The sequence below is a fragment of the Lynx rufus genome, unplaced genomic scaffold, assembly GCF_022079265.1.
Source record: "Lynx rufus isolate CCGP_SWC_20201006 ecotype Redwood Valley unplaced genomic scaffold, mLynRuf1.p SCAF_2, whole genome shotgun sequence".
Taxonomy (NCBI): Eukaryota; Metazoa; Chordata; class Mammalia; order Carnivora; family Felidae; genus Lynx; species Lynx rufus.
Genome location: NW_025814834.1, coordinates 3,544,151 through 3,571,948, shown reverse-complemented (window position 1 = coordinate 3,571,948; position 27,798 = coordinate 3,544,151). Strand labels below are relative to the sequence as shown.

At 51.3% G+C, this 27,798-nt stretch overlaps 1 protein-coding gene across 1 annotated transcript in view; it reads right to left on the bottom strand.

The window, feature by feature from the left end:
* The window catches only part of COL6A3 (collagen type VI alpha 3 chain), a 65,335-nt gene that overhangs the window by 14,462 nt on the left and 23,075 nt on the right, over positions 1-27,798 (bottom strand). Inside the window, exons 9-37 of the mRNA XM_047084638.1 lie at positions 26,806-27,420; positions 25,311-25,910; positions 24,174-24,511; positions 22,952-23,030; positions 21,708-21,853; positions 20,185-20,277; positions 19,487-19,540; positions 18,483-18,554; positions 17,528-17,554; positions 17,136-17,180; positions 16,962-17,015; positions 16,444-16,506; positions 15,533-15,598; positions 15,123-15,176; positions 12,942-12,977; positions 12,279-12,341; positions 11,392-11,454; positions 10,055-10,117; positions 9,266-9,328; positions 7,744-7,794; positions 7,512-7,547; positions 7,000-7,062; positions 6,082-6,144; positions 4,794-4,826; positions 4,673-4,709; positions 4,560-4,571; positions 3,970-4,463; positions 2,384-2,480; positions 919-1,617 (exon numbers count right to left, since the gene is read on the bottom strand). Coding sequence (XP_046940594.1) covers positions 919-1,617; positions 2,384-2,480; positions 3,970-4,463; positions 4,560-4,571; positions 4,673-4,709; positions 4,794-4,826; positions 6,082-6,144; positions 7,000-7,062; positions 7,512-7,547; positions 7,744-7,794; positions 9,266-9,328; positions 10,055-10,117; positions 11,392-11,454; positions 12,279-12,341; positions 12,942-12,977; positions 15,123-15,176; positions 15,533-15,598; positions 16,444-16,506; positions 16,962-17,015; positions 17,136-17,180; positions 17,528-17,554; positions 18,483-18,554; positions 19,487-19,540; positions 20,185-20,277; positions 21,708-21,853; positions 22,952-23,030; positions 24,174-24,511; positions 25,311-25,910; positions 26,806-27,420 — 4,179 coding nt within the window. The remainder of the gene's footprint in view (positions 1-918; positions 1,618-2,383; positions 2,481-3,969; positions 4,464-4,559; positions 4,572-4,672; positions 4,710-4,793; positions 4,827-6,081; positions 6,145-6,999; positions 7,063-7,511; positions 7,548-7,743; positions 7,795-9,265; positions 9,329-10,054; positions 10,118-11,391; positions 11,455-12,278; positions 12,342-12,941; positions 12,978-15,122; positions 15,177-15,532; positions 15,599-16,443; positions 16,507-16,961; positions 17,016-17,135; positions 17,181-17,527; positions 17,555-18,482; positions 18,555-19,486; positions 19,541-20,184; positions 20,278-21,707; positions 21,854-22,951; positions 23,031-24,173; positions 24,512-25,310; positions 25,911-26,805; positions 27,421-27,798) is intronic.

Below are 27,798 nucleotides of genomic sequence, written 5' to 3'. Positions count from 1 at the left end.
TGGAAGGCAGTGACGGCGTTCCAAGTGTGAACTTGCTAGCCTACCTTTGCTTCATGTTTTTCCTCTAAGACTCTGGAGGGACAGGCCTTCACAAACCAGAATGCTGTTTTCACAGAGCTCACCTTTCCCTTGAATAATAAACTCTCCACACATGCGTGTTTGTTCCTACTTCCTACAGCTCCCTCATTTATGAGACACTCTCTTCTGCTGACCTGGGGCCATGAACTGCGCTGACCTGGGGCCATGAGCCGTGGCCGGGCCCTGGGGCATCAGGAGAACGATACCCTCCCTCAGGGACCATGCATTCTACTGGGACCACAGATCACACAAATGAATAACCAGCAGGCCTTGGGATAGATACGGTAATTAGCATCCAGACTAACGATGGGAAAGCCTTGGGAGTGGGGAGCATTCACGGTGAGTAGGAGCAACTAGAGATATGCTTTGAGGATGATTGTGGGTTTGCCGCTAAAGCACAGGTGGAGAGAGATCCCAGGGAGGAGAGTCCCATGAGCAAAGGCCCAGAACTTTCCAAGTATGGGGCTAGCGGCTAAGCCCAGATCAATGCAACTCCTTCTAGGAGCTTCCCCATTTATTATGTCATGCATAATAAGTGGGCACTTGATCCGCGGTATACTCGCAGAGTCTATGGCTGGGAGGCGCCCATCAAACTTGATTGAATATAGGAGTCACCAAGGACAGGATGTCCAGCTGTGGGTTCACTGTCAACCTTGGCTCCTAAAGTGTGTCCGAGATACGGCAGGTGTCATACGTATGTGTGTTGAATGAACGAACAAGTCGGCATCAGCACGCTAGACATCTCTTCCGCGCCCGTGGCCCCACGTCCCTGATGGCCCGAGGGTATGGGCTGGCAGGAAGACCCTGACCCAGGCCCACGCTGTCCCCTGAAGGACTTACTGCTGACGAAGGACGGCAACAACCTCCCAAAGCGCATCAGCGGCTCCTCGTTGAGCTCGGTCGACTTATCCAACAGTTTGAAGAAGACGTCGCTCGGCTCACTGGCGAAGTTGTACAGCTCCTTGACGTTCACCTTCCTGCCAATGCCCAGAATCACGAAGAAGTAACCCTTGCACTTGGCCTGCAAGATGACCCCCTGGGCCTCTTCCAGCTGCTGCTTGTCGACCTCTCCCGTCAGCATCAGAACCACGACTTTCATGTCCCGCGGGTTGGGTGCGCTTTCGAAGACGTTCTCTATGGTGTATTGGATGGCGCGGCCCAAGTCCCTGGTGCCTTGCAGCTGTGTCATTCTGCTGCTGAGAAAGTCCACCAGCTTCTCCTTGGAGCCGTAGTCCGTCAGGGAGACCTCCACCTTCACGGGGGGCACGCTGGCGTTCCCTGCCGACTCATAGGGCGCGTGCTGCACCACCGCCACCCTGGCAAAGTGCTGGGCGGCCTTGGGGTCTGGGCTCAGGTCCAGCTGTCTGACCAGGTACCCTATGTACTTCCTCATCTCATTGAACTGGAACAGGCTGGTGGACTCGGAGCTATCTAAGACGAAAGCCAGGTCGATGTCCGCGTCGCTGCCCGCCGCTCTCCTGTCCCTGAAGGAAGGCCTCCAGCTGCCAAAGCCACAGGACGGGTCAATGTTGCAGATGTCTAGAAAGAAGACGGGCAGCCCGTTTATTCTGTGCCTCCCACTGCAAGACTGTACGTTAATCTGTTGGGAGTCTGGGGTAATTAAATTGTCACATAATACAGAAGCCTATTCATAGCTTGCTGCCTTTTTGTGGCCAGGTTTCAGTTTTCATCACCTAACACTCAATCAAACAGATCAGCAAGCTGAAATCCTCATTCTGATACTATGGTATTGGCATTAGAAGGAGGAAGAGGAGGGAGAGGAGGGGGAGGGAGAGGGAGGAGGGGAGATGCTGGAGGGAGAGGGAAACGGGGAAGGGAAAAAAGGGTGGAGGAGGGAGAGGGAGGGGGAAGGGAAGGAAGCGGGGGAGAGGGAAGGGGAAGAAGGATGGGGAGGAGGGGGAGAGGAAGGGAGAAAGAAGAATTGGGGGGAAGGGAGGGGAGGGGAGGGGAGGGGAGGGAAGAAAACTACTTCTTTGCCACGCTGAAGAAATGTGTTCTAGAAAGGCACAAAGCCAGATCATTGAAGTCTGGACTCCAAGGTCAAAATGTAAGCAGAGCCTACTTTCTCCTTTATTTCCTGTCTATCAAAGAGAAGCTCTGCCTGAGGGGTTCCACTTTAAATATGGAAACTACTTATGTAGGAATTACACTGGCAAACGCAAGGCGTGATGAATCTTCATGTAACTCAGGCCCTTTACATGGATGACAAATATTCGTTCAAATGTCGCCCCGTGGATAGTACAGTACATCTTGTAACAGACTGTCCTGTTCGAGAAGCCCTTACCCAGGCAAACGTGACACGTCAGGACGGTCTTCAAGAAGTCGGTGAGGTCTCTCCTAGGGGGCAGGACAAGCGCGTGTCCCACTGCGGTGTTATTGATCTGGTTCAAACAAAAGGAAATGCTTGGTAGGAGTGTCCGTGATAAGTAACCACTTGAAAATGGAGCAGGGGAGTCGAGTCGTGTCCATAAAATAAGCTTCCCAACAGATCACCCCCTCTTCTCGGGGGTGGTGTTGGTGGGGTTTGGGAGGAGGTGCTGAGCTTAATAGGAAAACACAGGCTTTCTTCTGTGGAGCTGAGCTGAAGTTCAGATCCCTCTCCTGCACTTTCCGCTGGGCCCGAAGGAAAATTATTTAACCTCTCCGAGTTCCAATTTCCTGAGCCGAAAATGGGGGTAATGTTAAATTCCCCATGTCCAATTACATGACGCGTGGGAAATGGCTGCTATAGCTCTAGGAAATAGTGGGCACTTGAATGGCACAGTTATTCTCGGCCACAGTAACAGCCACTGACACACGTTAGCTCCAAACTCTCCCAGAAGGGGATTTAACCACAAGGCAGGTAGTGAAATCGCTTCTAGAAGGTTCAAGAAGCCCTGCTCATCACAGTGCCTTGGGACCCCATCACTAAGTATTCATTGCGTGTAAAAGCAAAGTTAACTAATGAATGAATAATTGACTTTTCGAACTTGCTGGGACACTGCCGTTAAGAAACACAAGTGGTTCTGGGTCACTCAGCCCACACGAGGGAAAATGTACATAAATGAGCCCCTTATGAGGGCAGACAGCTGAAAGCCCAAGCTGGATTCCCAGGCCCAGCGTTTTGTGCTCAAACTGGCCTGTGGTTTGGCAGAATAAACCCTGAGGGACGGTACCAATGACCAGACCGTCTTTCGCTGACGTGGGCAGGGGTAAAACCATAGAATACCCAGTCTTGGAGGGAAGACGGTAGGGACCGTCCCTCCCCCACTTTGCCTTTCACAGGCGAGAAACCTAAAACACAGAGAGGTTAAGTGACATGACCATATTACTTCGGTGACTTAGAGCTAGAAAGTGGGCAGGCTGGAACAAGGGCTCTTTCCCATCATGCCCACTGCCCACTCGGCCTGAGCAATGCAGCCATCATTGGCACTGAGTAAATATTAAGTGATGAATTAGCCAATTATGATATATATCATTGTCACAATTAAACCAGCTATTTAAGCAAACGACAAGGGAGCACTGTGCGGCTTCACAGCGAAGGCTGACCATCCTGGCTGAAGAAAGGTTGGAACAGGGGTGCACGGACGTCTGGGGGACCTCCCTAGGGCACTGGCAGCCTCAGGGTCAGCCCTGGGAGAGTCTCCTCCAGCAGGTGAGGAAGGACCCAGTGGGAATAAATCACAGGCATATGGATGTCGCTCTAGAGCCAGAGCCACTCGGCTGTCCCGGAAATATCGCTCAAGTAGCTGCCAGTCACAACAGCCTCATCCAGGAGCTTTTGGAAACTATGGTGCATGAATCCATCAAGCAGGCACCAGGTGCCCGAGAACATTCTCAGAGCCCAAGAAGAGCCGAAGGAGATGTCACCTGTGCCCACAGGGTACAGACCTGCAACGCGCTGATAAGCTGCCGGTCCTCCTGGCTCGTGAGGAACAAGGGGGTGATCCCCGCATCCGAAAGCTTTAGCACAGCCTCCCTGAGCTGTGGGGACGCCCTCGTGGGCTTATTGCTGAAGAAAACAGCCACTTTCCTCATCAGGAATCCGTTCCTCACACGCTTAAAGGTGTTTCTGGCCACGAAGGACATGGCCGTTTCCAGACTCTGTTGCTTGGACGTCAGAGCCACCTGCAGGTTCTTGATCTTGTCCAAGAGGACCGACTTCTTCTTGGAGTCGGCAAACCGGATCTCCGTGGTCACCTCGTTGTTGTAGGTGACCACGGCCACGCGTGCCCCCCGCGGGCAGTTGCTCTCAGCAATGGTCAGGTCGCCCACGATGCTCAGGAGCACATCCCTCATCCGGCTAAACGTGTCTTGGGTCACCCCCTCCGAGGTGTCTAAGGCAAAGGCCAGTTCCGTCGGGAAGACGGGGCACTCCAGGGGCCCTGTGGGAAGTGGCGGGTTTTCAAAGACAAACTTTACTTACCGGGAAAGGGGTCTTCTTCCCGCAGGAGAAAGTCAGACGGCTGAAGTCAACTTACCGTAGCAGCAAGCTAGAAAAGAAACAGAGAGAGGAGTGAAACACAGGTACCGCATGAGCATTTCAAACATGAGAGCAGACGTGCGTCACAGACAGCAAAGATCATGTACTTACGACATTTATCTTTGATGCTTTGGACAAGGGCACATTGCTTTAAAAAGAAAGGAAAGAAGCGTGAGGGGGGCGGACAAGAGGCTTACGGCTCAACGACTGGTGATACACACATGCAACTTACATCCATGGAGTCCCCTCTGTTGCCCTTGGGACCCTGTGGAACGAGAAGGAGAGGGTGAGAAGCACCACAGATGAGCGGGACCAGCAACGTGACAGAAACACGGCTGAGGGAGCAAAGGTGGGTCTGGGCTGCCCTTGACCATTTTCAGGCTCTCCCTGTAAATCTGACTTTACTGCTCAACGAACAAAAGAGAGGGGAAACTTTGAGGACAGAAGTGTTTCCCCTGCAAAATAAAAAGCTCCACACCCTGAAAACCTGGAAGGTTGTGACAAATCAAAGGGATCACACATTTGGGCTCGAGTCTAAACATGACTTCTCCTGAGAGTAGAGCTTTCTTTCCACCTGCGATCTTAGTATCTCCTGTTCACAGAAGGGACAGCGACGCGTCACTTAGCTAAGCCTCAGCTCCAGATCTAAAGCACACTGGCTGGATACCACCCCAGAGGAGGTCCAAGGACAGACCCATGGCTGCTCTCAGGGTCTTATCACAATACACAGCTGCCCTGACAGCCAAGCAGTTGTCTCCTGGGCCAGTCAGGTGCGTTTCCACAAGACTACAGACTGCCTTAACTTTCTCCGTTAAATGCTTCACTTTCTTAAAGGCAGAAATCAGCTGGCTTAGCCTTTACCCAAGTCTGACCAGCCTAATCCCTCCACCTTTCCTTATACGAGTGATTGTCCATCATTCTTTGAACCTCATGAAATTTAACGTAGGGAGACAATATAGGGAGAAATTCAAGTAAGGAAACGAAGATATTCATAATGAAGAAATGCAAGGGAAAAGCTGCAGAAGGTCGCCCTCTTGGCCCCAGGTGGCCCAGCACTCGTGGGTTTTAAACCATAAATCAGAAGCTGTCTTGGGGATTTTATAGACCACAGGAAATAGTTCACAAACCGACGTCTGACATAAATTATACTATTTCTACAAGATGCAACCAAGAGGTATTAGAACTTGTCCTCTCTCTCTCTCTCTCTCTTTTTTTTTTTTTTTTTTGTCCTGTACACAAACCTCAAACCTACCCCAGGAAATTATAAAGGCAAATTACAATATACCCTAGACCACAAGGTTCCACAAGAAACTTCTTTGGAACGTTTCTGGTTAGTCTCAAATTCAAAAGCTCTTTTCTCCATTGTGACATCAAAAGAAAAGTGGTTTATAAAAAAAAAAAAATCAACGACAACAAAAATGCAGCACGTCTTTTCTGGGAGGCTGTAGGAAGTTTACAAAGGGACACATGTAAAGCTTCCAGCCCATGGCTGGACTGGAACTGGGTGGGTGGGTACTTACAGATGGTCCTGGGTAGCCAGGGTCCCCCTTCTGCCCAATTGCCCCTGGAGGTCCTGAATTTCCCTAGAAAAGGCAGAACAAACAGTGAGATGCTTGCCCAAGAACGATTAAGAAGACTATCCATGGAGGGGCGCCTGGCGGGCTCAGTTAAACGCCTGACTTCGGCTCAGGTCACGATCTTACAGTTCGTCAGTTCAAGCCCCGCATCGGGCTCTGTACTGACAGCTCAGAGCCCGGAGCCCGCTTCGGATACTGTCTCCCTCCTTCTCTGCCCCTCCCCCCCTTCTCTTTCTCTCTCTCTTTCAAAAATAAAATAAACGTCAAAAAATTTTTAAATAAAAATTAAAAAAACAAAAGACGATCCACGGATGTGTAAGAATGCAATAAACGGCAATCAGTGAGACCAGCGCTCGGTGCAGATAACCAATCCAACGTGGTAAAACCACCTGGAAAAGTAAATGATGCAGTTTGTCTCCACTGAGCAAATTAACAGGATCATATGACGATTTTAACTATATTTCAAGCTAAAAATAACCGTTTCCCACATCGAGACGGCGACATGCTAATTCAGGACTCGGTGCAATCTTAAGAGGATGAGTAAACATCCACTGAAGACAGTCATTTGGAGCCAAAAGCAGCTTCAGGAAGAGGACTGTTATGCCTTGGAGGCGGGGAGCGCGGGGTCTGGTGATCCTTGAGATGTGTTAGCAGAAGGGCTCCCGGGGCCTCCCCGTAAGGGCAGCACGGCTGAAGAAGGCAGTGCAGACAACCACAAGGGGTCCTGAGGATGCTGGCCTGGGGCCTAGGACTCCTTTCCTTGTACCCCACATGCCACCAGCCAGGTTGCCGGGGAAGAAGGAGAATGTTCACCACACGTGTTCTCATCCCCCACCTGCAGCCAGGTGCGGGCAGACTCACCCTTCGGCCCCTGATGCCTTTGGGTCCTGGTCCTCCATCCGTCCCGGGCTCGCCAGGGGCACCCTGCAAAGAGAGCCAGGAAGAGGCACATTAAGTTCTGAAACGGAGGGTCCAGCGGAGGGCCCCCGGGCATCTGGACCACACTCCCCAGGGCAGCCCAATGGCTAACTCTGGTTTACATTCCACTGGGTTACTAGTACGTCTGTGTCCTCCACAGATGCAGCCTTAGTTTACCGCCCCCATGATGACGATGTCATACAGATCAGAGCACGTCAAGTTTACAAAGTGTGTGATTGCCATGTCATGATCCAACCCTCGCGAGGCCCAAGGCAAGTACGCTGTCCACTGTCACCTCCACTTAACGGGTGAGGGAGTATCTCAGAGAGGGCGGGGCCTTCGTAAGCGGCTGACCCCACACTAACACCACAATATTCCGATTTTCAGCCCATGAACATGCCAGACGCAGCCCCCCAAAATGGTGACGTTTCACCACCAGGGGAATATTTATTTACCTTTGGACCAGGGTATCCAGGGAATCCTCTTTCTCCCTGTAAGAGACAAATAAATAACTCAGTTTTGGGTCCTAATTTACCTGCATCTAAAAGAAATTATTCTTGAGCAGAAACAAATGCATCCACGGAGTCAAGACAAAAAAAAACTCATGATATCCCAAGAAAATTTTGAGAAATACTTCTCTAAAGACACAAGACACCAGAAGCTCAGGAATCCTCAGCAGATACGCACTTTTCTGCCTTTGCGTCCTTCACCGCCAACCCCATCTCTGCCATCATCGCCCTGGGGGTGGAAAGGGAGCATTACTGCAGGCCGCCATGCTGGGCACCCCACAACCACTCTGTCTAGAGCCCGGAGCACAGGGTCGTTGGGTCCCTGAAGGGTTCCCAGATCAAGGAAGTGTTCCTGCTCCCACCCCATCCTCCAGGTGTAAACAAGACAGCCGTCTGCAAGTAAGTGGGCCTCATGGACTCCTTCGGGAAAATGGTGCCGCTGTGCCACCAATAAAAAGAACATCTGACAGCCACCGGGAAAGACAGCACTTGGGTGTGGAATCAAAGGCCCGCGGAATCTCTGAGACTCTTAGAGCAGAAAGGACTCCCAAAAGTCACCTTGCCAAAGTGCATCCTTGACTCTTTGATTCTAGCAGGAACGCAGGACTCAGTCTCTCACGCCCTCCTGAGTCTCCTGCGCTCAGACCTTCTCTCCTCTCCCCCCGTGGCTCCCCCCCCCCTCCTTCCAGGTCATGCCACTGGACTGCCTTCTTTCCAAACACCCCCCCTCCCTATGCTCTCCAATCTGTCCCATCACACCCTCGCAGGAGACTTTCAGAACTGCACTCCATTGACTATTTCAAAAGAATCAGAACAATATGTGTGAAATACATACACTGATATCTCTAAAACATATGCAGAACATGCTATTTCGTTAATTTAAAGTTTTAAGCAAACATCAACAGCTAAAGAGCCATTGCCCCCAAATTTATGGACACACCATCAAGAGATTTCCTTCTGGTCTGAACGGATTTTAAAGCCTGATTTTTCCCCCTCTGCTTCTGAAACTGAAAGTAACAGAAACGGATCCTTCAAACTTCAGTTTTCTGTAGAGAGGTTACATACACACACAAAAAAAATACTTTAAAGTTTGGGATTATAAATCAGATCAACCGGGTTCTCAAAACTTTCTTAAAACAGTCTATAGATTTCTTTGCCCTGTACAGAAGTGTGTATTAAAAAAGTATCGTTCGTGAGCAGATTGTCTTTAGGTAATATTTTAAAAAACGAGTTATCAAGGTAATAACTTCTATTCCTAGGATGTCTCATCCAAAGGAAACAGTTTCAATCTGGATTGAGACCTGATCAGATATGATTCCATTTTAACCAAAGGACATTTATTTCTCTGCAGAAAAACTCCATCTAGTCATGGTCACAAACCATTTGCAGGACGATAATGAAGGTGGTTCAAGCTTCAGTGAGTCCCCACATTCACTTACCAGGAAAAACACAAGAAAAAAATGTCTTTCCCCACTCTTCCCCGATGTAACGAAACTTATCTGGAAACTGATTTGCTATTTATAAGCAGTCAGTCTCACTGCATTCGGTCATATCCCCAAGGACACAAGGGGCAACTGTCCAGTTACCTGTTTAGGACCAACCCAATTTGCAACGAGAAAGGCTAGCCCAGAGAAAGGCCCCATCTCCCCCTGCCTCGCACCTTCCAGCAAAGGATTGGCCACAGCACATCCTGATCTTACCGTCTCCCCTCGGGGGCCCCGGCTTCCGACACCTCCCTTTGGTCCCGGCTCTCCAGGCTCGCCCTACACACGAGAAACAAGGCTGAGACAGTTGTGGGGCTGAGACCATTTAAAACATGATTCCAAGCAATTTCTGTTCTACGTGATGCCGGCGGTAAGGTAAAGTCAGTGGGTGTTGACTACGCCAGGGGAACCCCCCACCACCACCAAGAGACCGAGAGACAACCGTGGATTCACACGAACACATTTCCTTTACTGAGAAAAGGCTGCCCTTTGAGGCCCGTTCTGATAAATTGTGTTTTTTCTTAAGGCTTATGGAAAGTCGGTTCTCAGACAGTCTTCGTATGACAAGCTGCTGTTATCCAAAAGAGTCGGGGAGCTGGGCCTCTTGGATTAGCTAAATATGGCCAGCAGAGCTCCGTGCTTGCGGTGCCAGTGTTTAAAGAATGTGTGTTCAATGCAACACTGGGGCTGTGCTAAGTGCCTCCCATCCGCTCTGATGACTCCAAGGAGGCCAAACTCCCGTCACATACACAGGCACGAACAGATCAGGGAATCCACCAGCTGCTGGCAGGTTCTGGCCACAAGAAAGCCAACCCGCTGAGTCTAGCCCGTGAGTTCCCTTCAGGTGGGACAGGACAGGGGTCCCACTGGCCAAGCCGGGCTGGCAGCTGGGGAGGCTGGATGCAGACTAAGCAGGTGAGCACACGGACAGATGAGGGGAAGGCCACAGAGGGTATGGCTGGGCCCTGACCTCAGGAAATGAGCTCTACTTTGGTTAAGACAAACCTTTCTTCCCAGGGGACCGACTCTGCCACGTTCTCCAGGAGCACCCGCAGTCCCTCCGCTTCCCTGGAGCAGGGAGAGGAGCATGTCAATGAAATATTCACCCTCCAGCCAGAGGCCCTGCACTCGGCCCCCACCCCGCAGCACTCAGTGCCAAGTGCGGTGCCGGAGACCCAAATGCACACGGACATGGCTTGTGCAAATCTAACACATCCGTGTGACCGCTCGGAACCAGCCTCCACAAACCAACCCGTGTTGCAGTTAGTATCCCGAGCCCCTGACTAGAAGAGAAGAACCCAGATTTTGTGGGACTTTGTTTCCTCTCCCTTTTCACACCTCCACAGTGACACCTGATTATACAGGTGCAGAATCCTGTACGCGTATCCCCTGAGGGAGTAAGTAAATAATGAAGAAACATAGCTCTTAAAACGGGGTGCAGCCTCCAGAGCCCAGAAATGACCCACACAAACGTGCAAAAAACAGGTGGTAGGAGCTCTTTGTCATTGGTGACTATTAGAAGAGTTTCACCTCACCCCCACTCCACCTTAGACTCTTGACTAATGAGAGCTTAAATAATGTTGAATAAAACCCACAAAAGCTTTGAAAATAGGTATTTATCAGACGGCGAACCAGGAAAGGAATGTCTAAGCCAACAAGGGATCTCACAAAGTCCCTACTTGGTTGCAACACCTTTTTGTCCATTTCTGTAGCAACAAGCCAGCTCTTTGCCACTTTTCGGTTATTACTGTTTTCTGTAACACATGACAGGGTGGCTCCCTGAACAGCATGTCAGACAGGACGGACACCAAGTGTGCAGTGCTGGGGACCCGGGCCCCACACAGCTAACTCATTTCTGCTCATGGTCACCGAGCCCCAAGATGCGTGTCCATGCCTGTGGTCGTTCAAGCTTAAGGAGCAGCTTCAGTGTTGAACCTGAGGGTGGGGAATGCCTTATACCAAATACCGAACCACAAGGCAAACTCCAGGGGCCACATATGAAGCGATTTGGCATAAGCCGAGAACTGGGGCAGATTTAGAGTTTACAAAGGTCCAGCCTCAGGCTTTGGAAGTGCAGGATGGCCTCACCACCCAGCTGGCCAATGTTTGGAAGGAGCAGCACTGGGATTCAGAAGGCCCTGGGGCACCAAGAGAAAGGGTCTCTTACTTCCTCAGGCAAACTGGCCAGTCGCCGTGAGGACTCAGGTTGACCCGGGGTCTGTGCTGGCAGGGGGGAGGCGAAGGGAGAAGTCTGCCTACAATAACACCATCCGCAGCACCTCAGCCTGTGCGGGCCGTGCTCCCGCTTAGCTGAAGACAGGGGTGGGATCAAGCGGACTTACCCGAGGCCCAGAAATGCCTTGTTCACCGATCAGGCCTGGGGGACCCGTGGGACCAGGTGGACCCTGAAGAAGCAAAAGGCCAATATAAGTGCTGCGTTGAGGTGGCGTTCCATGAGGAACGTCGGGGTGACACCTGCACTTTGCACAGAGCCCAGAGCCTCGCTCCCACCGGCCAAAAAGACCGCTAGAGACCATGCTTCTGTCTCAGCTGTTAACAGCAGCCCCAACCCGGGACACTAAGGGGGAGGTTAGCTTAAGAAAACTACAAGGAGCCCGGAGGGCTCAGTCGGTTAAGCGTCTGACTCTTGATTTTAGCTCAGGTCATGCTCTCAGGATTTGTGAGTTTGAGCCCCACATCAGGCCAGAGACAGAAAGGAAATCAGTGGCTTCCAGGAGCTGCAGGAGAGGATACGGGAATGACTGCCTAAGGGCTCGGGGGCCCCTCTGGGGATGATGAAAATGTTTTCAAACTATGTAGAGCTAATGGCTGTACCACACTGTGAATGTATTATGTGCCACTGAACTCTTCAGTAGTTAATTCTGGGTTCGATTATATAAAACTGGCTGTCACCTCATTCAAATTGAAAACCATCTGGGGACTCCTGGGGAGCTCGGTCGGTTGAGCATCTGACTCTTGATTTCAGCTCAGGCCACGATCTCACGCTTCGTGAGTTCAAGCCCTGGGTCAGGCTCCGTGCTGACAGCGTGGAGTCTGTTTGGGATTCTGTCTCTCGCCCGCTCCCTCTGCCCCTCCCCTGCTTGTGCTGTCTCTGTCTCTCTCAAAACAAATAAACATTTAAAAATAAACACACGGAACAATTTAAAAACACATACTGGAGCACCTGGGCAAACATCACAAGGCGCACGGCCACGCTGGGAGTACTGACCTGTCCACCTCGGGTGCCCTGCTCTCCCACGGAGCCCGGCTGGCCCGGGCCGCCCTTGTTGCCCTTGGAAACAAAAGAAGATGAAGGGGGGCGGGGGTCAGAGTGGTTGAGGCCAGTGTCAGCTGTGTATTCGACAGTCACGTCTGGACAAAGGGGGTAGGGGAGCAGCCCCACAGGGGAGTGGAGGCCACCAGGGCAGTGGCCCCAGGATGAGACATTCAGCACGTACAGCCAGTGCCATTCTGCACGCTTACGATGGTTCCCCACACCTGCCTCACCTCTGCTCAGGATGGTTGTGAAATCAGGATTTTTGAATCCAAACCTGCCTTGCACAGCTGGGCAGACAGACAGTAAGACGCGGAGACCGGCCGACGAGCGGGTCAGCGGGCGCGTCAGGGACGAGGGACGCCCGGACGCCCCCTGCTCCATTCCTCCCCTCAGTCTCTGCCCCTGGTCCCCACAGCCACGAGGTTTCACAAGTCGTTTGAAGAGGCTAAATGCACGGAGTCGGTACAGACGGTGGTGGCCGGTGTTTGAGCCCCACGCCTTGAAGGCAGAGGGACAAAGCTTTTGGCTCCCAGGCTGATTGCATTCTTGCCCTTTGAGAGCACGTGGTGAGTCATGGTGTGATGGCAGAAGAAAGGCACCAAATTAGAGACTTACCTTAGCTCCCGCTGGTCCCCTTCGGCCAAAGCCGCCCTGTGGAGGAGTCACACAAACTGAGAGGGAGCCTGGGGACGGAGCCCGGGGCTTTCTGCAACATGAGTCGCCACGAGCCAGACAATGTGCCTGGCCGGCCCTGAGCAGACTCAAGAGAGACACCCTTCCTCCTGCCCTCCTCTCCGCCAAGTTTTGCTTCCACGCTGCCCTGTTAGCCACCCAAATGGGAGTTTTCAGAGTTACTTCCAACCTGCCAAGCAAAACAATGACTCCTTCTGGCTGCACGATCCCAGCCAATTTCAAAAAAGGATGTAAGAATGGTAATGTCAACCTGTCTGTTTTTCAACCATTTTCCTAACTGCAGGCAGAAGTAATGAAATACGTCAATTATAATGGAAGGGAGTCCCAAACTCTCCAAACGCTCCTGGCCAAATATAACACACACTCAGCTAAGTAAAGCATCGGGAGTGCACATACGTGAACCTAAAAAGCCCAACCGTACTTAGTCTGGGCTCATGACTTGGCAGCATCTTTCTCGATGTTCCAGAGGTGACCCTTCGTTCAAATAAATGTGGGCCCATCGCATAAGCAATGCTTTCATTCCGATTCTGTGATGGCTTCTTCTCCATCGGAAAGGTTTGGGACGGGAATGCATGAAGGTCCTGGGTGTATCTTTGTGAGGTGAAGCGTTAGTGTTCTGGACACTGTAAGGCACCAGCTCTGTCATGGGGCTTGGCCCATCTGTGGCATCAACCAAAGAAAGACATTCTCTACTCCCAACGGGCCAGCCCAGAGACCTTCTGGGGTGACTGTTTTAACATTATTCACGGTGGTGGAAACTTCTTTAACGGAAGGCCTTGGCCTCCTTCTACAGATGACACGTGGACAAGTGGAGAAGGAGACGGGCCAGGCGGCTCCTTCAGAGTAACAATGTGCCTGGCCTCCCCCAAAGGGCACAACTAGGAGTACGACCAGAGGCTAAGTGCTCAGTGACGCAGTGCTCAGGCCAGAGGCAGCCTCACACAGTGTGGCTGTGTGAGACGTGAGGTGGCCCGGTGGGAAGGACACGTTTCACGTTGGCCTGAGCCGGGCACAGCGAGGTCCTAAGGGAAGGAACCGGAGGCCCCCGGCCAGGCCTCACCCTAGCGCAAGGGAAGAAGAGGGTGGACAAGAGCCCTTGACTCCATCAAGGGTGAACCGAGGTCTCCACCTTGCGCGCAGAAATAAAACAAACTGCAGGCAGGACTCTATTTTAAGTCACTTCGTGAAAACAAGATTTGGTTCCATCACACGCTGAGTGGGTGGCTCATTATAACAGCGGGGTCTTTCCTCATTGGTCAGTTTGCAGTTCGCTCGCAGTAACACTCAGAACTTCTAAGATGGCGTTTTCAAATTTTGTTTTCCTCTGAATTCTAAAGGCACAGTTTTAAAACTTACGCCCCTAGCATACCATGTAATCACGGGTGAGAGTCATCCCTTCCAAAAGCCCCCATCTCAGGGCACAGCCCCCTGAGGGTCCAGCCACTGATGGATCCCTCACCGCGTGGCTGGTGCTGGGGAAACGGCGGAGGTACCATTTTTGGCTGCCCAGACCCAGCCTGCTGCCGCTCTGCTCTCTCAGCTTGTGAGCACAGCCATCCTGACTGCCCCTGACGCCTTACAAACTTCCAGACCACTCCTCCCCTGTGCAGGGACCCTCTTCCCCCTCTGGAGCCACGCTCTGTGTTCCCCGGGGCCCTGGGAGCTGCCAAGGGTTTCCCAAGGGTCGTGTACATAGCTTTGGTCTTAGCAGCTCTTCGAGGGGACTCAGAGATTAGGGACGCAATGAGCTCTCCTGCAACAGACATTCGCGAAATGTCTCGAAAAGGCAACCGCCTGATGGGATTCACTAGAAAACACAATCTGGTGTCGTCGCTTGAATTACAGCCGCACCAACAAACAATGACTAAACCCACAAGCATACAACCCATCAGCCTTCTTGCCCCTCACTCCCTCCTGAGTTTGTGCTTCTGTTTGGATTTTTTAAATATTTAGCGGGACAGAGCCTAGCCACATGTTTGAAATCCCCCTCAAAGCCCCCAAGTAAAAAGTTGCTGAGTAACGCTGCCCCAGATCGTGTTGGTGATTCAGGAGGCACTTGCTAGGACTCCCCACAAAGCCCCCTGAGCCCCAAGAGGCACTCACGTCCTTTCCGGTTTCTCCAGGCCTTCCAGATACCCCGTCTCTCCCAGGGAGACCCTGACATGGAGAAAAAATCAGCATAAGACTCTCATCCAACTCTGGCATATTGTGCCAGAGACCACGGGAAAGGGGGTTGCTTGTACACACGGCAGAGGCCGGGGGATGCTTGGTGGGACCCCTTAGACGGGGGTCATGCCGTCTGCACAAGCCTGAGAAGCGCTTTCCGTAAATACCTAAGGGGCATAAATTCTGCAGAAAAGGAGCCCCTCTGGGTAGCAGGTGGACACTGCCTTCCCAGGCACACGGTCCACACCCGACCTCGTGTGCCCATAGCCGTGAAGACCACTTCTGTGGCCCCTGTGGCTGGGGGTGAGCCCTCGGCAAAGGGGGTCCGGGGATGCAGAGCACCGTACCATGGGGCCGATGTCTCCGGTTTCTCCTTTGGGCCCTCTCTGCTGACTGTCCCGTCCTGAGTCACCCTGCAGACAACACAGGTCAGGGACATGAGCCACGTGTGCAAGAAAAACGCACTTCAAATTCACCTTAGGTAAACAGAAGAGTCTGCCACCCTTCTCAGTCTATGGCTCAACAAAACCTATAGGCCAACCCCCTCCCAAGCCAGCCTCCCTCCTCCTGGGCCAGCTTCCCTCCTCCTGGGCCAGCCTCCCTCCTCCTGGGCCAGCTTCCCTCCTCCCCACCGCCCCCCTTCCCCCCCCCCCCCCCCCGCCCCGCCAGCCTCCCTTCCTCCTCCCAGGCCAGCCTCCCTCCTCCTGGGCCAGCCTGCCTCCTCCTGGGCCAGCCTCCCTCCTCCTGGGCCAGCTTCCCTCCTCCCCACCCGGCCAGCCTCCCTCCTCCGGGCCAGAACAAGGCAAGAGGGACGGTGAGGCACTATTCTCCCTGTTGAGGAAGGACCGCTGCCCACTGCCCAGGGCTGAGAGTGGTTTGGGACCCCACGATCAGGCTGTCAGAGTGAGATGGGTGGGCTACGGGGGATGTGGCCAAGGCGTGGCCCCTCAGGGTCCTACATTTTTGTCACCTCTGATACTTTTCTGAGCACCTGACCCCGCTAGATTAAAGCGCCTTGAGACCACCTTTGAGGGAAATTCCTGAGGCCTTCGTATGACAGGCCTTGCAAACACTATCTTTGCAGCTAGAGAGCAAACGTGTCTCCAAAACTGTAGGAGGAGGACAAGCCACGTACATTATCAACACATTCTAAAGCAATTTCAAAACTCTGGTTAAAAGCTCTTCCTCCCAACTCACTTCCCAACGACCCCCCTCTCCAGACTTGGGTCCCAAACTGTCCGTGAGAAAGCTCCCTTACCGGGTCACCTCGAATTCCAACGTCTCCCCTCTCCCCTTTGTCCCCTTTGGGTCCTTTGTCACCCTAAATAAAAAATACCAGCAGAGACAAAAATTAGATAATGTTTCAAATTTGTATCTCCCCCTTAAAAATCACGTTCTTCAGTTTATAAATCTTAAAAAGAAGAGTATCTCCCGTTCACTCGTTTACATGAAGGTAAATCTACTTCCAAATATTTCCAATTTGTTCAGGTAATCCCAAATCTTTACTAGGACCTACTCTGGACCAGGCACCAGGGATTTATTTAAACAGAACACAGTCAGTCCCTGCCCTAGGAGATATACTCTTCAGACTAAAAGATACGATGTAATTGTCACAACGGACAGAGGACACAGGAGACACCACAGAAGCACCCCCAGAGGACATCAGGGAAGGCTGCCTGGAGGGAGCAGTCTTTACATACAAGAATAAAAAAAATTTTTCTTAGGTGAAAAGTTTTTAGTTTTTCCATAGCAGAAACACCATGGAAACATACTTACCCTTCTGCCGGGACTCCCTTTCTCTCCAGGAGAACCGGGCAATCCTTTGTCCCCCTGTCAAAGACAACAAGAAAACGTCACTCCTGGCACAATTTCCACCGTAGACTGAAGCATGAGTCACAGGGATGCTCGGGACCGGACACGGTTGGGACTTAAGAGTATGAAATTGCTTACATCTTCGCCGTTGAGACCATCCAGCCCGATTTCTCCTAATTCACCCTGCACGGGAACAAGACACACGGTGAGGGGAGAAAGCCATCTGGTAAAGGAAAAATGACCAAAACGGGGAACGCTTTGAATTTCAAAATCGAGGGGCGCCTAGGTGGCTCAGTCGGTTGAGTGTCCGACTTCGGCTCAGGTCATGATCTCACGGTTCGTGGGTTCAAGCCCCGCATCAGGCTCTGTGCTGACAGCTCAGAGCCTGGAGCTTGCTTCGGGTTCTGTGTCTCCCTCTCTCTCTGCTCCTAACCCATTCGCTCTTGCTCTCTCTCAAAATTAAATAAACATCACCAAAAAAATTTGAAGATAAATAAATAAATTTCAAAAACGAAAACCAGCGTAGGTACCTTCTCTCCCGGGAATCCTCGAGAGCCCTGGAAGGGAGAGGAAAGGGGAAACATTAGCTCCTCCCTGAAGGCCAAAGAGAAGAGGCTAGAACAGCAGGGGGTGGAGGGAGGGGCCCACCCCACCTGAACGCCCTGAGTCTGAAATTCAGTGCCGGGATTCATCTGTCTGCCTTGTCCCCTCTCCATCCCGTGGGGGATCCTGAGGCTAATTGCCCTGGCCCTGAGCAGGTGGCCTTCTTGGCTCCTTGGTCAGGAGGGGTGGGTCCTGAAAGCCAGGGACCCGGCTACAAGACCCCTTTGTGACTTTGCCACATGCTGGCCCTTTCCCTTCAGCACCTGCTTTCAAACCTCAGCAAACAGAGGAGAAAGCACATTCAAGTGTTCCACACAAGGAATTTTCCAGCACGAGCCACCCTCTTGCTTCCTCCCACCCCGCCTGGACACCACCCTGGCTCCTCTGGGGGGCCCCGGGGGCTGGAGCCGCTGCCCCCCGCCCCCGGCCCGTGTTCTCTGTCCTTGTGACTCCTTCCTGGCCGTAGAAAATGCCTCCTTCATGGGGGGTGGGAGGAGGGGAGGGTGGGTGATGGGCATCGAGGAGGGCACCTGCCGGGAGGAGCACTGGGTGTTGTATGGAAACCAACTTGACAATAAATTTCGTATTTAAAAAAATACAAAAAAAATACAAAGACATATAAAGTAAAAAAGAAAAAGAAAACGCTTCCTTCATTCCCAGGCTCCCTTCCCGGCGCAGCAGGTGCCGCTGACCCGCCAGACTGTGCCCTCTCGCCACGATGCGAGGCCACTGCACACGGACGACACAAAGGCCCCGGGGGCCTTCCTCCCCACCAGGCATTTGGGGAAACTGTCTCACTTCTGCACGTGCCACTGAAAGCCTCTGCCTGCGGGGCCCTGGTGCTGCGGTCCCCACGCTCACGCAGGGCTCAGCACACGGTACCTTTATTCCTCTCTGCCCGGGGCAGCCCTGGAAACCTTGAGTGCCGTTCACGCCGGGAGGACCCCGTTCACCCTGCGGGAGAAACGAAGGCAGTTACAAGGTGGAGCTCCGGGCCACCACGCCTCGTCTGAGTGCGCAGCCCCCGGAGGGTGTGGCCTAGAAAGCGCATTTCGCTGGGCTGGCGGGGATGCTGTTCCATCCCGGTGGGGCCTCCAGCATTCCTGCACCCCCCGGCCCTGGGCCTGGCCTTGAACCTGCAGTTCCTGCCCCTGGAGGGACCAGGGAGGGTCTGCAGCTCAAAAGGGTGCCAGGGTGAGCAGGTCACTGGGTCCTGGGTGTGCGTGAGTGTCGGGTGCCCACAGAATCCCGGGCCTGACAGTTCCTCTGCATGGTCCCTTGTTCCCGGCTCTCCAGTGGGTCCTGGGGCCAGCCTGACACCCAGCACTGCCAGCTGGGACCCTGTGACCTCACTCCTCATGGACCCTGTATCCCCGTCCCAGGGCTGGGCTTCTTTCTAGTGTCTCAAAGCCTCTCGGACCACATCTGTCCCAGGCACTGCTTCTCAAACCCCCAACCGGACCCCCTGGCTACTGATGACCCAAGTCAGTAAACCTCCCTTAAAGGGCGTGACCCCGACGACCACCCTGGTTGGGTTTCCCGGGCGCCCCTGCTCCGGCTCACTCCCCTCTCTGCTTGGATGTCTGGGTCTGCTGGGTATGCCACACTCGGTGGCCCCCAGTCTCAGAAGCCATTAAGTCTCTCCCTCTGAAATAAGACCAGCAAAGTCCCTGCACTTCATGTCCACATCTGTCCTGTTGGGGACGTCACACTGTTCTCCACAGTGTAGAAATCTGAGTGGAGTTGCTAAGGAGGTTAGAAACTGATGTTATCCCAGTAGGAAAGTCATTGGAAATGGAACAGATTATGAGCCCCACAATTCAACCCCAATAAGTGAGGAACAAGGAGGCAATAAAAGCTTAAAGAACAAGCCATCTTGTACTTACAGGTCCGCCCTCGTCACCAGGATAACCTCGGTAGCCATCTTCCCCGGGAATACCCTAGAACAGAGTAAGTTCATGCTTCAGTTAAAGCTCATAGTTTTATTTGTTCTCCAAGTATCGCCCTGCCCCCCTTTCTTGGTAGAGCGATGCCACCATGTAGCACGGCTTTAGGTGTCCCCTTGAATTGGGGTTTCTTCTTATTGTTACAGCATAATTTATCAGAATCTTTAAGGCTCGTCTCCACCAAGAAATCCTGCCAGTTTCCTGTAACTTAGAAACACCTACTAAGAATCCCTGCTGACCATCCACAATGAGGATGCCAGTCAGTGATGCCCACTAATCTTAACATTATTTTTTTAAGTTTACTTGCATTTATCTTAAAAGAGGGAGAGAGCAGAGGAGGGGCAGAGAGAGAGGGAGAGAGAGAATTCCAAGCAGGCTCCGCATTGTCAGTGCAGAGCCCGATGCAGGGCTCGATCTCAAGAATCGTGAGATCAAGAGTCGGACAATTAATCAACCGACTGAGCCACCCAGGGGCCCCTGATTTTAACATTATTTTATAAAATGATAAACAGACCCCCTCACCCCAAGGAAAGAGAGAAGGCAGCAGGCATTCAGCACCCCTCAGGCCTCATGTTGCACCCCTTCGGACTCTCCTGAAATCTAGTCCCAGACGTCAGAGAAGGGCAAAGCCAGCCTACCTTTGGCCCGATGCTGCCAATGGGCCCACGGTCTCCCCTTTGCCCGGAGCATTTGCAGGGAACTCCACAGCAAGCTTTCTCAGCAATGTTGTCCTACCAAAAGGAAAAGAAAGTTCAAGTCTGAACAAATGCCTAGGAAAAAAAAAAAAAAGCATAAATACGCCGTGAAGGTCAAAATCGATGTACGTGGATTTCACGGTGAGAGATGATCTTCTTCCCGCAGAGCGTTTCCTCCAAGACTGCTCAGCAGTCAGGGTGGCAGAGGGAAGCCACCAACGTAGGAGCATGGACAGCAACCAAAGTAACACAGACCATACTCACGGTGTCACCGCAGGCTCGGCCTTATTTCTAAAAGTTTCCAACATACGTATCCAAATTTCAAATGTTAAGCATAACTTACATATTTTTAAAACCCCGAAGAGCAAGACCTAACAAATAAATTGCATACGGCCAGGACAGAATGCGGTTCCACAATGGAGATCCGTACACCCTTCCTCAGGACCATGGTCAGAGCACAGACTGGCTCCAGCTGGGAGGAGACCTTGGGAACAGCCGCGGTGTGGGGCCGACACACAAGTGGTCCCCGCCTCTTGGCCACCAGCACCGCCACTCTGGGCCACCAGTGCGGCCACACTCATCACACACCCTCGACGTTCCCTTCCCATCCTAACCCCTGACCTTATTGGGAAAGCGCATGCCCAACCAACATTTCCATCTGCTAAACTCGTGGTGCTCAAACACCTTTCTCACAGCGAGCTTCCTAGAGTTTTCATTTCCTCCATGGCCTGGATGCATCAACTAACGCAACCTCCTTCCACCCAATAAAAAAATAAAATCCCAATTCCAGCCCTAGGAAGAATGCCGGAGGGAAGAAGGAACAGTCAGTTTATCCTCCAGCTCACTGTTGCCACCAGAAAGCAATCTCTGAGTTGACCACTCAGCCCCACGTCCCCCAAAAAGCCCACCCACTCCCGGCCGCAGGGCTAGCACCTCCAGCTGAGAGAGGCTGAACCCCAGCATTAGGATGCCTCATGAGGGCACCTTTATTTGCTCCAAAGGAAATTAGGAGAGAAAACAAGGGAGGTGCCTCTCTGCCCAGAAACAGTCTTTCTTTTCCTGCATCGTCTTATTTTCACATGTAACTTTTGGATGCTGAGGACAGTTTCCTGTTTGGGGACAGTCACTCTGATGTCTTGCCTTCCCAGCCATCTTATGAACGGAAAGGTTCTCACGAAAGGGAGCAGAGGAAACTGTCAGGTAACACCACCAGCATGCCTAGAGACCCATTTTCCAGCTCGCTGCTTTCCCAGCTCTTGGACACCTCCGTGTTCTGGACTCACGCCTGGGATGGCCGCAAGACAGGTCCCAAGTGAATTAAATAAACCGAAATACCCACCCAAAAGGCCCCTCTGCCATTCACCTCGCAAACAAACAAACAAACAAACAAAAATGCCTTCGTGATCTTAAATGACAGAAAAAATTGGTGTCTTGACCGCTTTGTGTGTAGAGACACAAAAACTCACGAGCTGCTCCGCCAGTTCATAATCGAGGTCCAGCAGGTTAAGCCTCAGGGGCCTGTTGTACATGAAACCTCGCCCGAACTCCAACTGCATCAGCTGCTCCAAGTTGGCCACACGTTCAAGGCCCACCAGGATCAGAGCTTGGACACCTGCAGGGGGAGGCACATTCAGTGCGGCTCAGCTGGGCATTCCAGAACCACCATGGCTTTTCCCTTCTAACTTTTTTTTTAAAAGAAAAAACTTCAGGGGTGCCTGGGTGGCTCAGTTGGTGAAGCGTCCAACTTCGGCTCAGGTCATGATCTCACGGTTCGTGAGTTCAAGCCCCGCGTCGGGCTCTGTGCTGACAACTCAGAGCCTGGAACCTGCTTCGGATTCTGTGTCTCCCTCTCTCTGCCACTCCCCTGCTCATGCTCACTTGCACTCTCTCGCTCTCTCTCAAAGATAAACATTAAAAAACTCCTTAAAGAAAACTTCAGTATAAAATGTGACCTTTACCTAAAACGTGTTGAATCAAACCAGTTAGCTTCTCTGAAGAGTTAAAATACTGGAACTTTGGAATTCTCTAGCAATTGTTCAAGGAATGTCAGTAACTAAACTGATCAGCAGAAATACAGGAAGTGACACCATGAAACGCATTCATACGTAGATTCTCCAACTCTGACAAAACTCAGGTGTGCTTCGGGGACAGTTGCCACACCACACCCCCAACACCAGATAGTAGCAATCTCGTCCTCTTGGCTCAGGAAAAGCCAGCTAATAAAGAGAACACTCTTAGGATAAGTTATGCTTTTTGTGAGCCTCTGGTGTCGGCATTCACTCTGTGATAATCAGTGCGACCAGATTCCAAACCAAATAAACAGATATTACATCTGATACTAGGCATCCTTGTCTGTCTAGTTACCTTAAATCTGGAAGATGTGGTTTCATTGTTTATTTTAGAGCAAAGTGCATTTTCTGCTTTAAGTCGTAATGTTTTCAAGCGGTAATCACGAAGTCATGTTCTTTTGCAAAAGCGTCATGCTCTCAAGACGTTCTACCACCCGAATGAGTCTGAGAGCCTGAGGGTCCTGGGTCAGGATTTGGTGAGGAAGCCGACTGTGGCACGAGGGGAACCGCGGTAGCCCCAGGGAGGCCACAGAGGGCCAGGCTGCGAGGAGGAGTCCCCCGGTCCCCCAGAGGACTCCAGCAGCGTGGTGTCCCTGCCTCACCCAGGCCAACTTCTCCTGTTTGGAAAGCCCACGACCCACCTTCTTGTCGGAGATCCTCAGACGCCCTTTGTAAATCAGCCAGATCTCCGTCCACCCCGTCAGTAAAATGAATGACCACCTAAAAGTAAAAGAGGTGTCAAACCCCAGCCAAAATTACAAAGAAATGACCTCCCGGGGGTTGGGGAGATAGGCCCATTCAAACCCTCCATCCACAGTTGAGGAGACTGGGGCCAACGTTGAGAAACAATCACCCCCACTCATGGTTCTTTAATACCATGCACTAAAGGAGGGATAAACGAAGTGGGTATATGGTGGTGTTTGATTTACTAAAAAAAAAAAATTACAATAAAAATAAAAACAGTATTCATCTCATTTTCCTATGTATGTGATGTAGTTTCTAGAAATGTGTGTGTGTGTATGTGTGTGCGTGCGTGCGTGCGTGCACGCTACGGGCTGAACCATGTCCCTCCAAAAGTCGTATGTCGAAGCCCTAAACTTCAGTCCCTCAGAATATGACTGTATTTGGTGATAGAGCTTTTAAAGCGTCATTAAATTCAGTGAGGCCACTGGGACCATGTGGTCTCTAATCCGATGTGACTGGTCTCCTTCTAAGAGAGATTGGGACACAGACACACACAGAGGGAAGCCCGAATGGAGACAGAAGGAGAAGGTGGCCATCCGCAAGCCAAGGAGAGAGGCCTCCAAAGAAACCAACCCAGCAGAGACTGATCTCAGACTTCCAGCCTCCAGGACTGGGAGAATACATTTCTGTTGTTTAAGCCACCCATTCTGTAGTAATATGTCTTGTCAGCTCTAGAAGACTACTGCTGTGTGTGTGTGTGTGTGTGTGTGTGTGTGTGCGCGTATTCACACTATATATGTATGTATCTGTATGTAGGTACACATACACGCAGAGAGAATGAGAGAAGAGAGCGTGATGTACTCAACGGGTAGGACAATAATCAAACAGGAATTAATCATAAATTCAGCTCAATCAAGCTTAATTACTGATTTGCAGGATTTTTTTAGAGCATAAGTAAAACTATTGAAACGGGACAGATGTCACATTTTGGACTTTTATGACCAGTTGACGATAAAGCACTTTTACGTTCAGGCACCACCAACCCCATCAAGCATGAAAAGCGCTTCTAGAAGAACACTTGGGGGTTAAGGGGCTTCTGGACACGGAGGTGCTCCTCCTGACCAGTACAAGTCCAGAAACTGCATGGGAACCTGGAACAAGGGGGGAGCCCATGCTCACCTTTACATTGTCTGCCGAGGACTGTCTGAACTTGTTCTGATAGACTTTCAGCGTGTCCGCAGTCAGGATGTAGGGGTGCTGGCTGCGCATGTTCTGGAACTTCTCAAACAGCTCCGGCTGGTACTCGGCAAAGTCAAAGGCCTCCACGGGGCCCGAGGGCGTGTTGGCCACCACCGACACGCGCACAGTGGGCATCTGGCCGCCGGTGCAGCTGATTCTTTGCATCTGGCTGATTCTATTCAAGATGGTGTCCACCTTGGACTGAAGGCCCTTCTGGGTCACAAATACGTTCTGATCCCTTGACCCATCAAACCCCAGAATCACATCCAGATTACAGACTGCAAAAAGGAAAGGAGGCAGTGAGCTCTAAGTCGAGGTGGCCGAGATGGGTCCAATACACAGGCACAGCCCCGGGACGTGGACCGGGCATCACGCTCGAGGGCAAAATGAGATCCTCTATGTATGAGCTTTGAGAAGCCATTCAGTCTGCCTCTCTCTCAGGGAACACCAGTGCTGACTCTTAGGAACTGAAAGCGTAGGCCATTTTAAAGTGTTTGCTTTGCTGGAGTGTTCATCACTTTTGGCCTGCTCTACAGCAGGTGTTTACATCCATCTCAAGATTGTGCTTTAAATGAAATGCACTTGAGGCTCAAATACTCTGAACTCAAATAGTTGATCTAAGGAGCCTATAAACAGAAACAGGCATCAGTAAGTCTGAGTAATTTGGGGAATTCAAGAATAGAGGGGGGAAATACATCTTATAAGATCAAGAAAATACAGACTTCCACTCTTACCCTGAAAGATAAGATATCCTTATCGATAACAGGGGCTAAGTGGTTACCAGGATCCAACCCACACAGCTGGGTAAGCAGAATGCCTGAAGCGGCCAAAGGCTCAAGGAATCCATAGGCCAGCAGCGGGCATCTAAATATCTAAACTACGTCCAGGGGCACCTGAGTGGCTCAGTCGGCTAAGTGTCCGACTTAAGCTCAGGTCACGATGCCATAGTTCATGGGTTCAAGCCCCACACTGCTTTCCATGCTTGGGAGAGCCTGCTTGGGATTCTCTCTCTCCCTCTCAACAGATGCTCCACATTGGCATGACAGGATGAAAGTGTACCTAAAGGGGATTGGTTACCTTTGGAAACATCGGTCACACCCGGACATAAGGTTTCATGCATCGCATCATGCAGAGTTTCCAAAACTTGCTCGCTCAGCTCAGACAGCTCCTGGACGTTCCCCACACGGAACGCCGTGGCGCTGTTGGATGCGATCTTCCCAATCTCCTCTGAGTCGATGTTCTTCACGCCCACGGCAAACACTTTGACACCTCTCTGGGTGAGAGCCAGGCTGGCTTCCTGGGCGTCCTCCACCGACTTCCCGCCCGTGATCACAAATGCTATCTGAGGGACCCTCTGATCCAGGCGGCTGCCCGCCTCCGGCACGAAATGATTCAGCCGCAGGTGCTGGAGGCCCACCTTGGTGTTTGCGTGTCTCCCCCCTTTGTAGACCACTTTGTTGATAGCGTCGATAATCTGCTGCTTGGTGGTAAAGTCCCTCAGGAAGAACTCATCGGTGGGGTCAGAGTTGTACTGGACCAGCCCCACTTGGATGGAGTCGCCCCCCTCATACAGTGTGTCCACAATTTCAGACACGAAACGGAGCACTTCCTGGAAACTGTCCCTCCTGAAATTGATGGAGCCGTCCAACAGGAACACAACGTCTGCTTTCTTTTTCTCTAAAAGCGGTTAAAATGGAAATGAGAAATTTGGTTTCCATATCCAGAACAAATACACAAAGTGTAAAATAACTGGAAAAAGGCATTCTTATAACTCGTTCACAGCAGACACCTTTGTTTTATTCCATGCCTCTACAGGGCCCAAATTCACAGCCACCATCATGCTAAAAACAAGAAGATAAATGATAAATCATCTGAACAAAAAGCTAGGAGGCAGGAGGACTCAGGGAAACTGAGAACTGAGTCCTGGTTATCCCATGCAAAAGGGCATTACGGCAGATTCAACGGTCCATGAACTCAGATGTTTTAGGAAACGCCGCTAAACATGATCCTTCTGGTCAGAAATAAACAATGGTGTCTGACGGGTGTTGGGAGAGATATGCTAGAGGCAGAACGAAAAGGGCTGGGAGAAATAGACTGGAAATAGGAAGTAGACCCTATACACCTTTGGAGGGCTGCCTGCCAGCATGCTACGAGCTCCATAGAAGCCCGCCAAAAATGAAAGGCATTTGATGGTAATTTCCTAATTATAATCAAACAATGAAGACTGGAGTAAAAGAGGGGTATGGATTGGCCAACCTCAAAGGTGCTGTCCTATTCTGAGAGCCAGTGAATCTGTGGTTAGTCCTCAATGCACCTCCATAGAACCTTTCAGTGGGGCTACAACTAGCCTCATAGAAGCCTCACGGAAGAATTAGTGACCCTATGCTTTCTGGGTTATGTTCCCTTCTACAGTTTCAACTAAGTCATTTTTCCAGGATTTAGTTTCTAATACTATACGCAGCAACGACCATAACAGAAGAAAACTATTAAAATACATGCTAATTGCATTTTTTTTTTCAATTAAAAAATAACAGATGCCACATTCTGTGGTTATGTGTCCCAGAGGTCATACCTGGCCGTGAGGGAGACGGTATGTCCACTCCTGGAGGTGCAGGTGTGATCCCGGAAGGTCCAAAAGAGTTCATGATTTTTTCTTCTATGTTGGGGAGGTCTCTGAATTCTCGCACCGTGAAGACCAGTCTGGGGTCATTGGTGATGGTCTGCAGCTCTGTTCTGTCAACATTTCGGTCTCCTACCCCTAAACTCACAATCCCTGAGGAGCTAATCACCTGTGAAAACCTGGAAATATCATCCTGGGATTTTCCACCCAGAAACAGAACCAGGTGTTGGGGTACACCATCTTCTATCCGGCTCCCAGCAGACTTGACAAAGAGATTTCTTGCCACAAATTCCAGAGCTTTGCCGGTATTCAGCGGGGACCCCCCTTTGAACCTCAGGCGACGTATTGCATCAAGCACAGGGGCCTGGGATCTGTGGGTCTTCAGGTAGAATTCTGGGAAGACCTCATTGCTGAACTGTACAACCCCAATCCTCACTTTGTTGGGGCCAATGTTGAGTCTGCGAACAATTCTGCTAACAAAGTCCCGAATATGCGCGATGCCATCTGGCCTGACGTTGTCAGAGCTATCAATTAGGAAGACAATGTCTGCAGCATCACTCTCAACATCTGTGGATAGAAGGAAAGGAAGAGGAAAACTCAGTATGTGACTGGTGTTTCTTTGGCTTTGTTTCTGCTTTTGTTTCTGAACTCGGAACTATCTTGCACTATCTTGCACAGTGTTAACTAGCATTAAAATTACAAGCTAACGCACATGTGTTTATCTCTTGAGCTTTTTAAAATTAATCATTAAGGGGCACCTGGGTGGCTCAGTCAGTTACGCATCCGACTTCACCTCGGGTCATGCTCTCACAGTTCGATTCATGAGTTCAAGCCCCCCATCGGGCTCCGTGCTGACAGTTTGGAACCCGGAACCTGCTTTGGTTTCTGTGTCTCCCTCTCTCTCTGCCCCTCCCTTGCTTGCTCTCTCTCTCTCTCTCTCTCAAA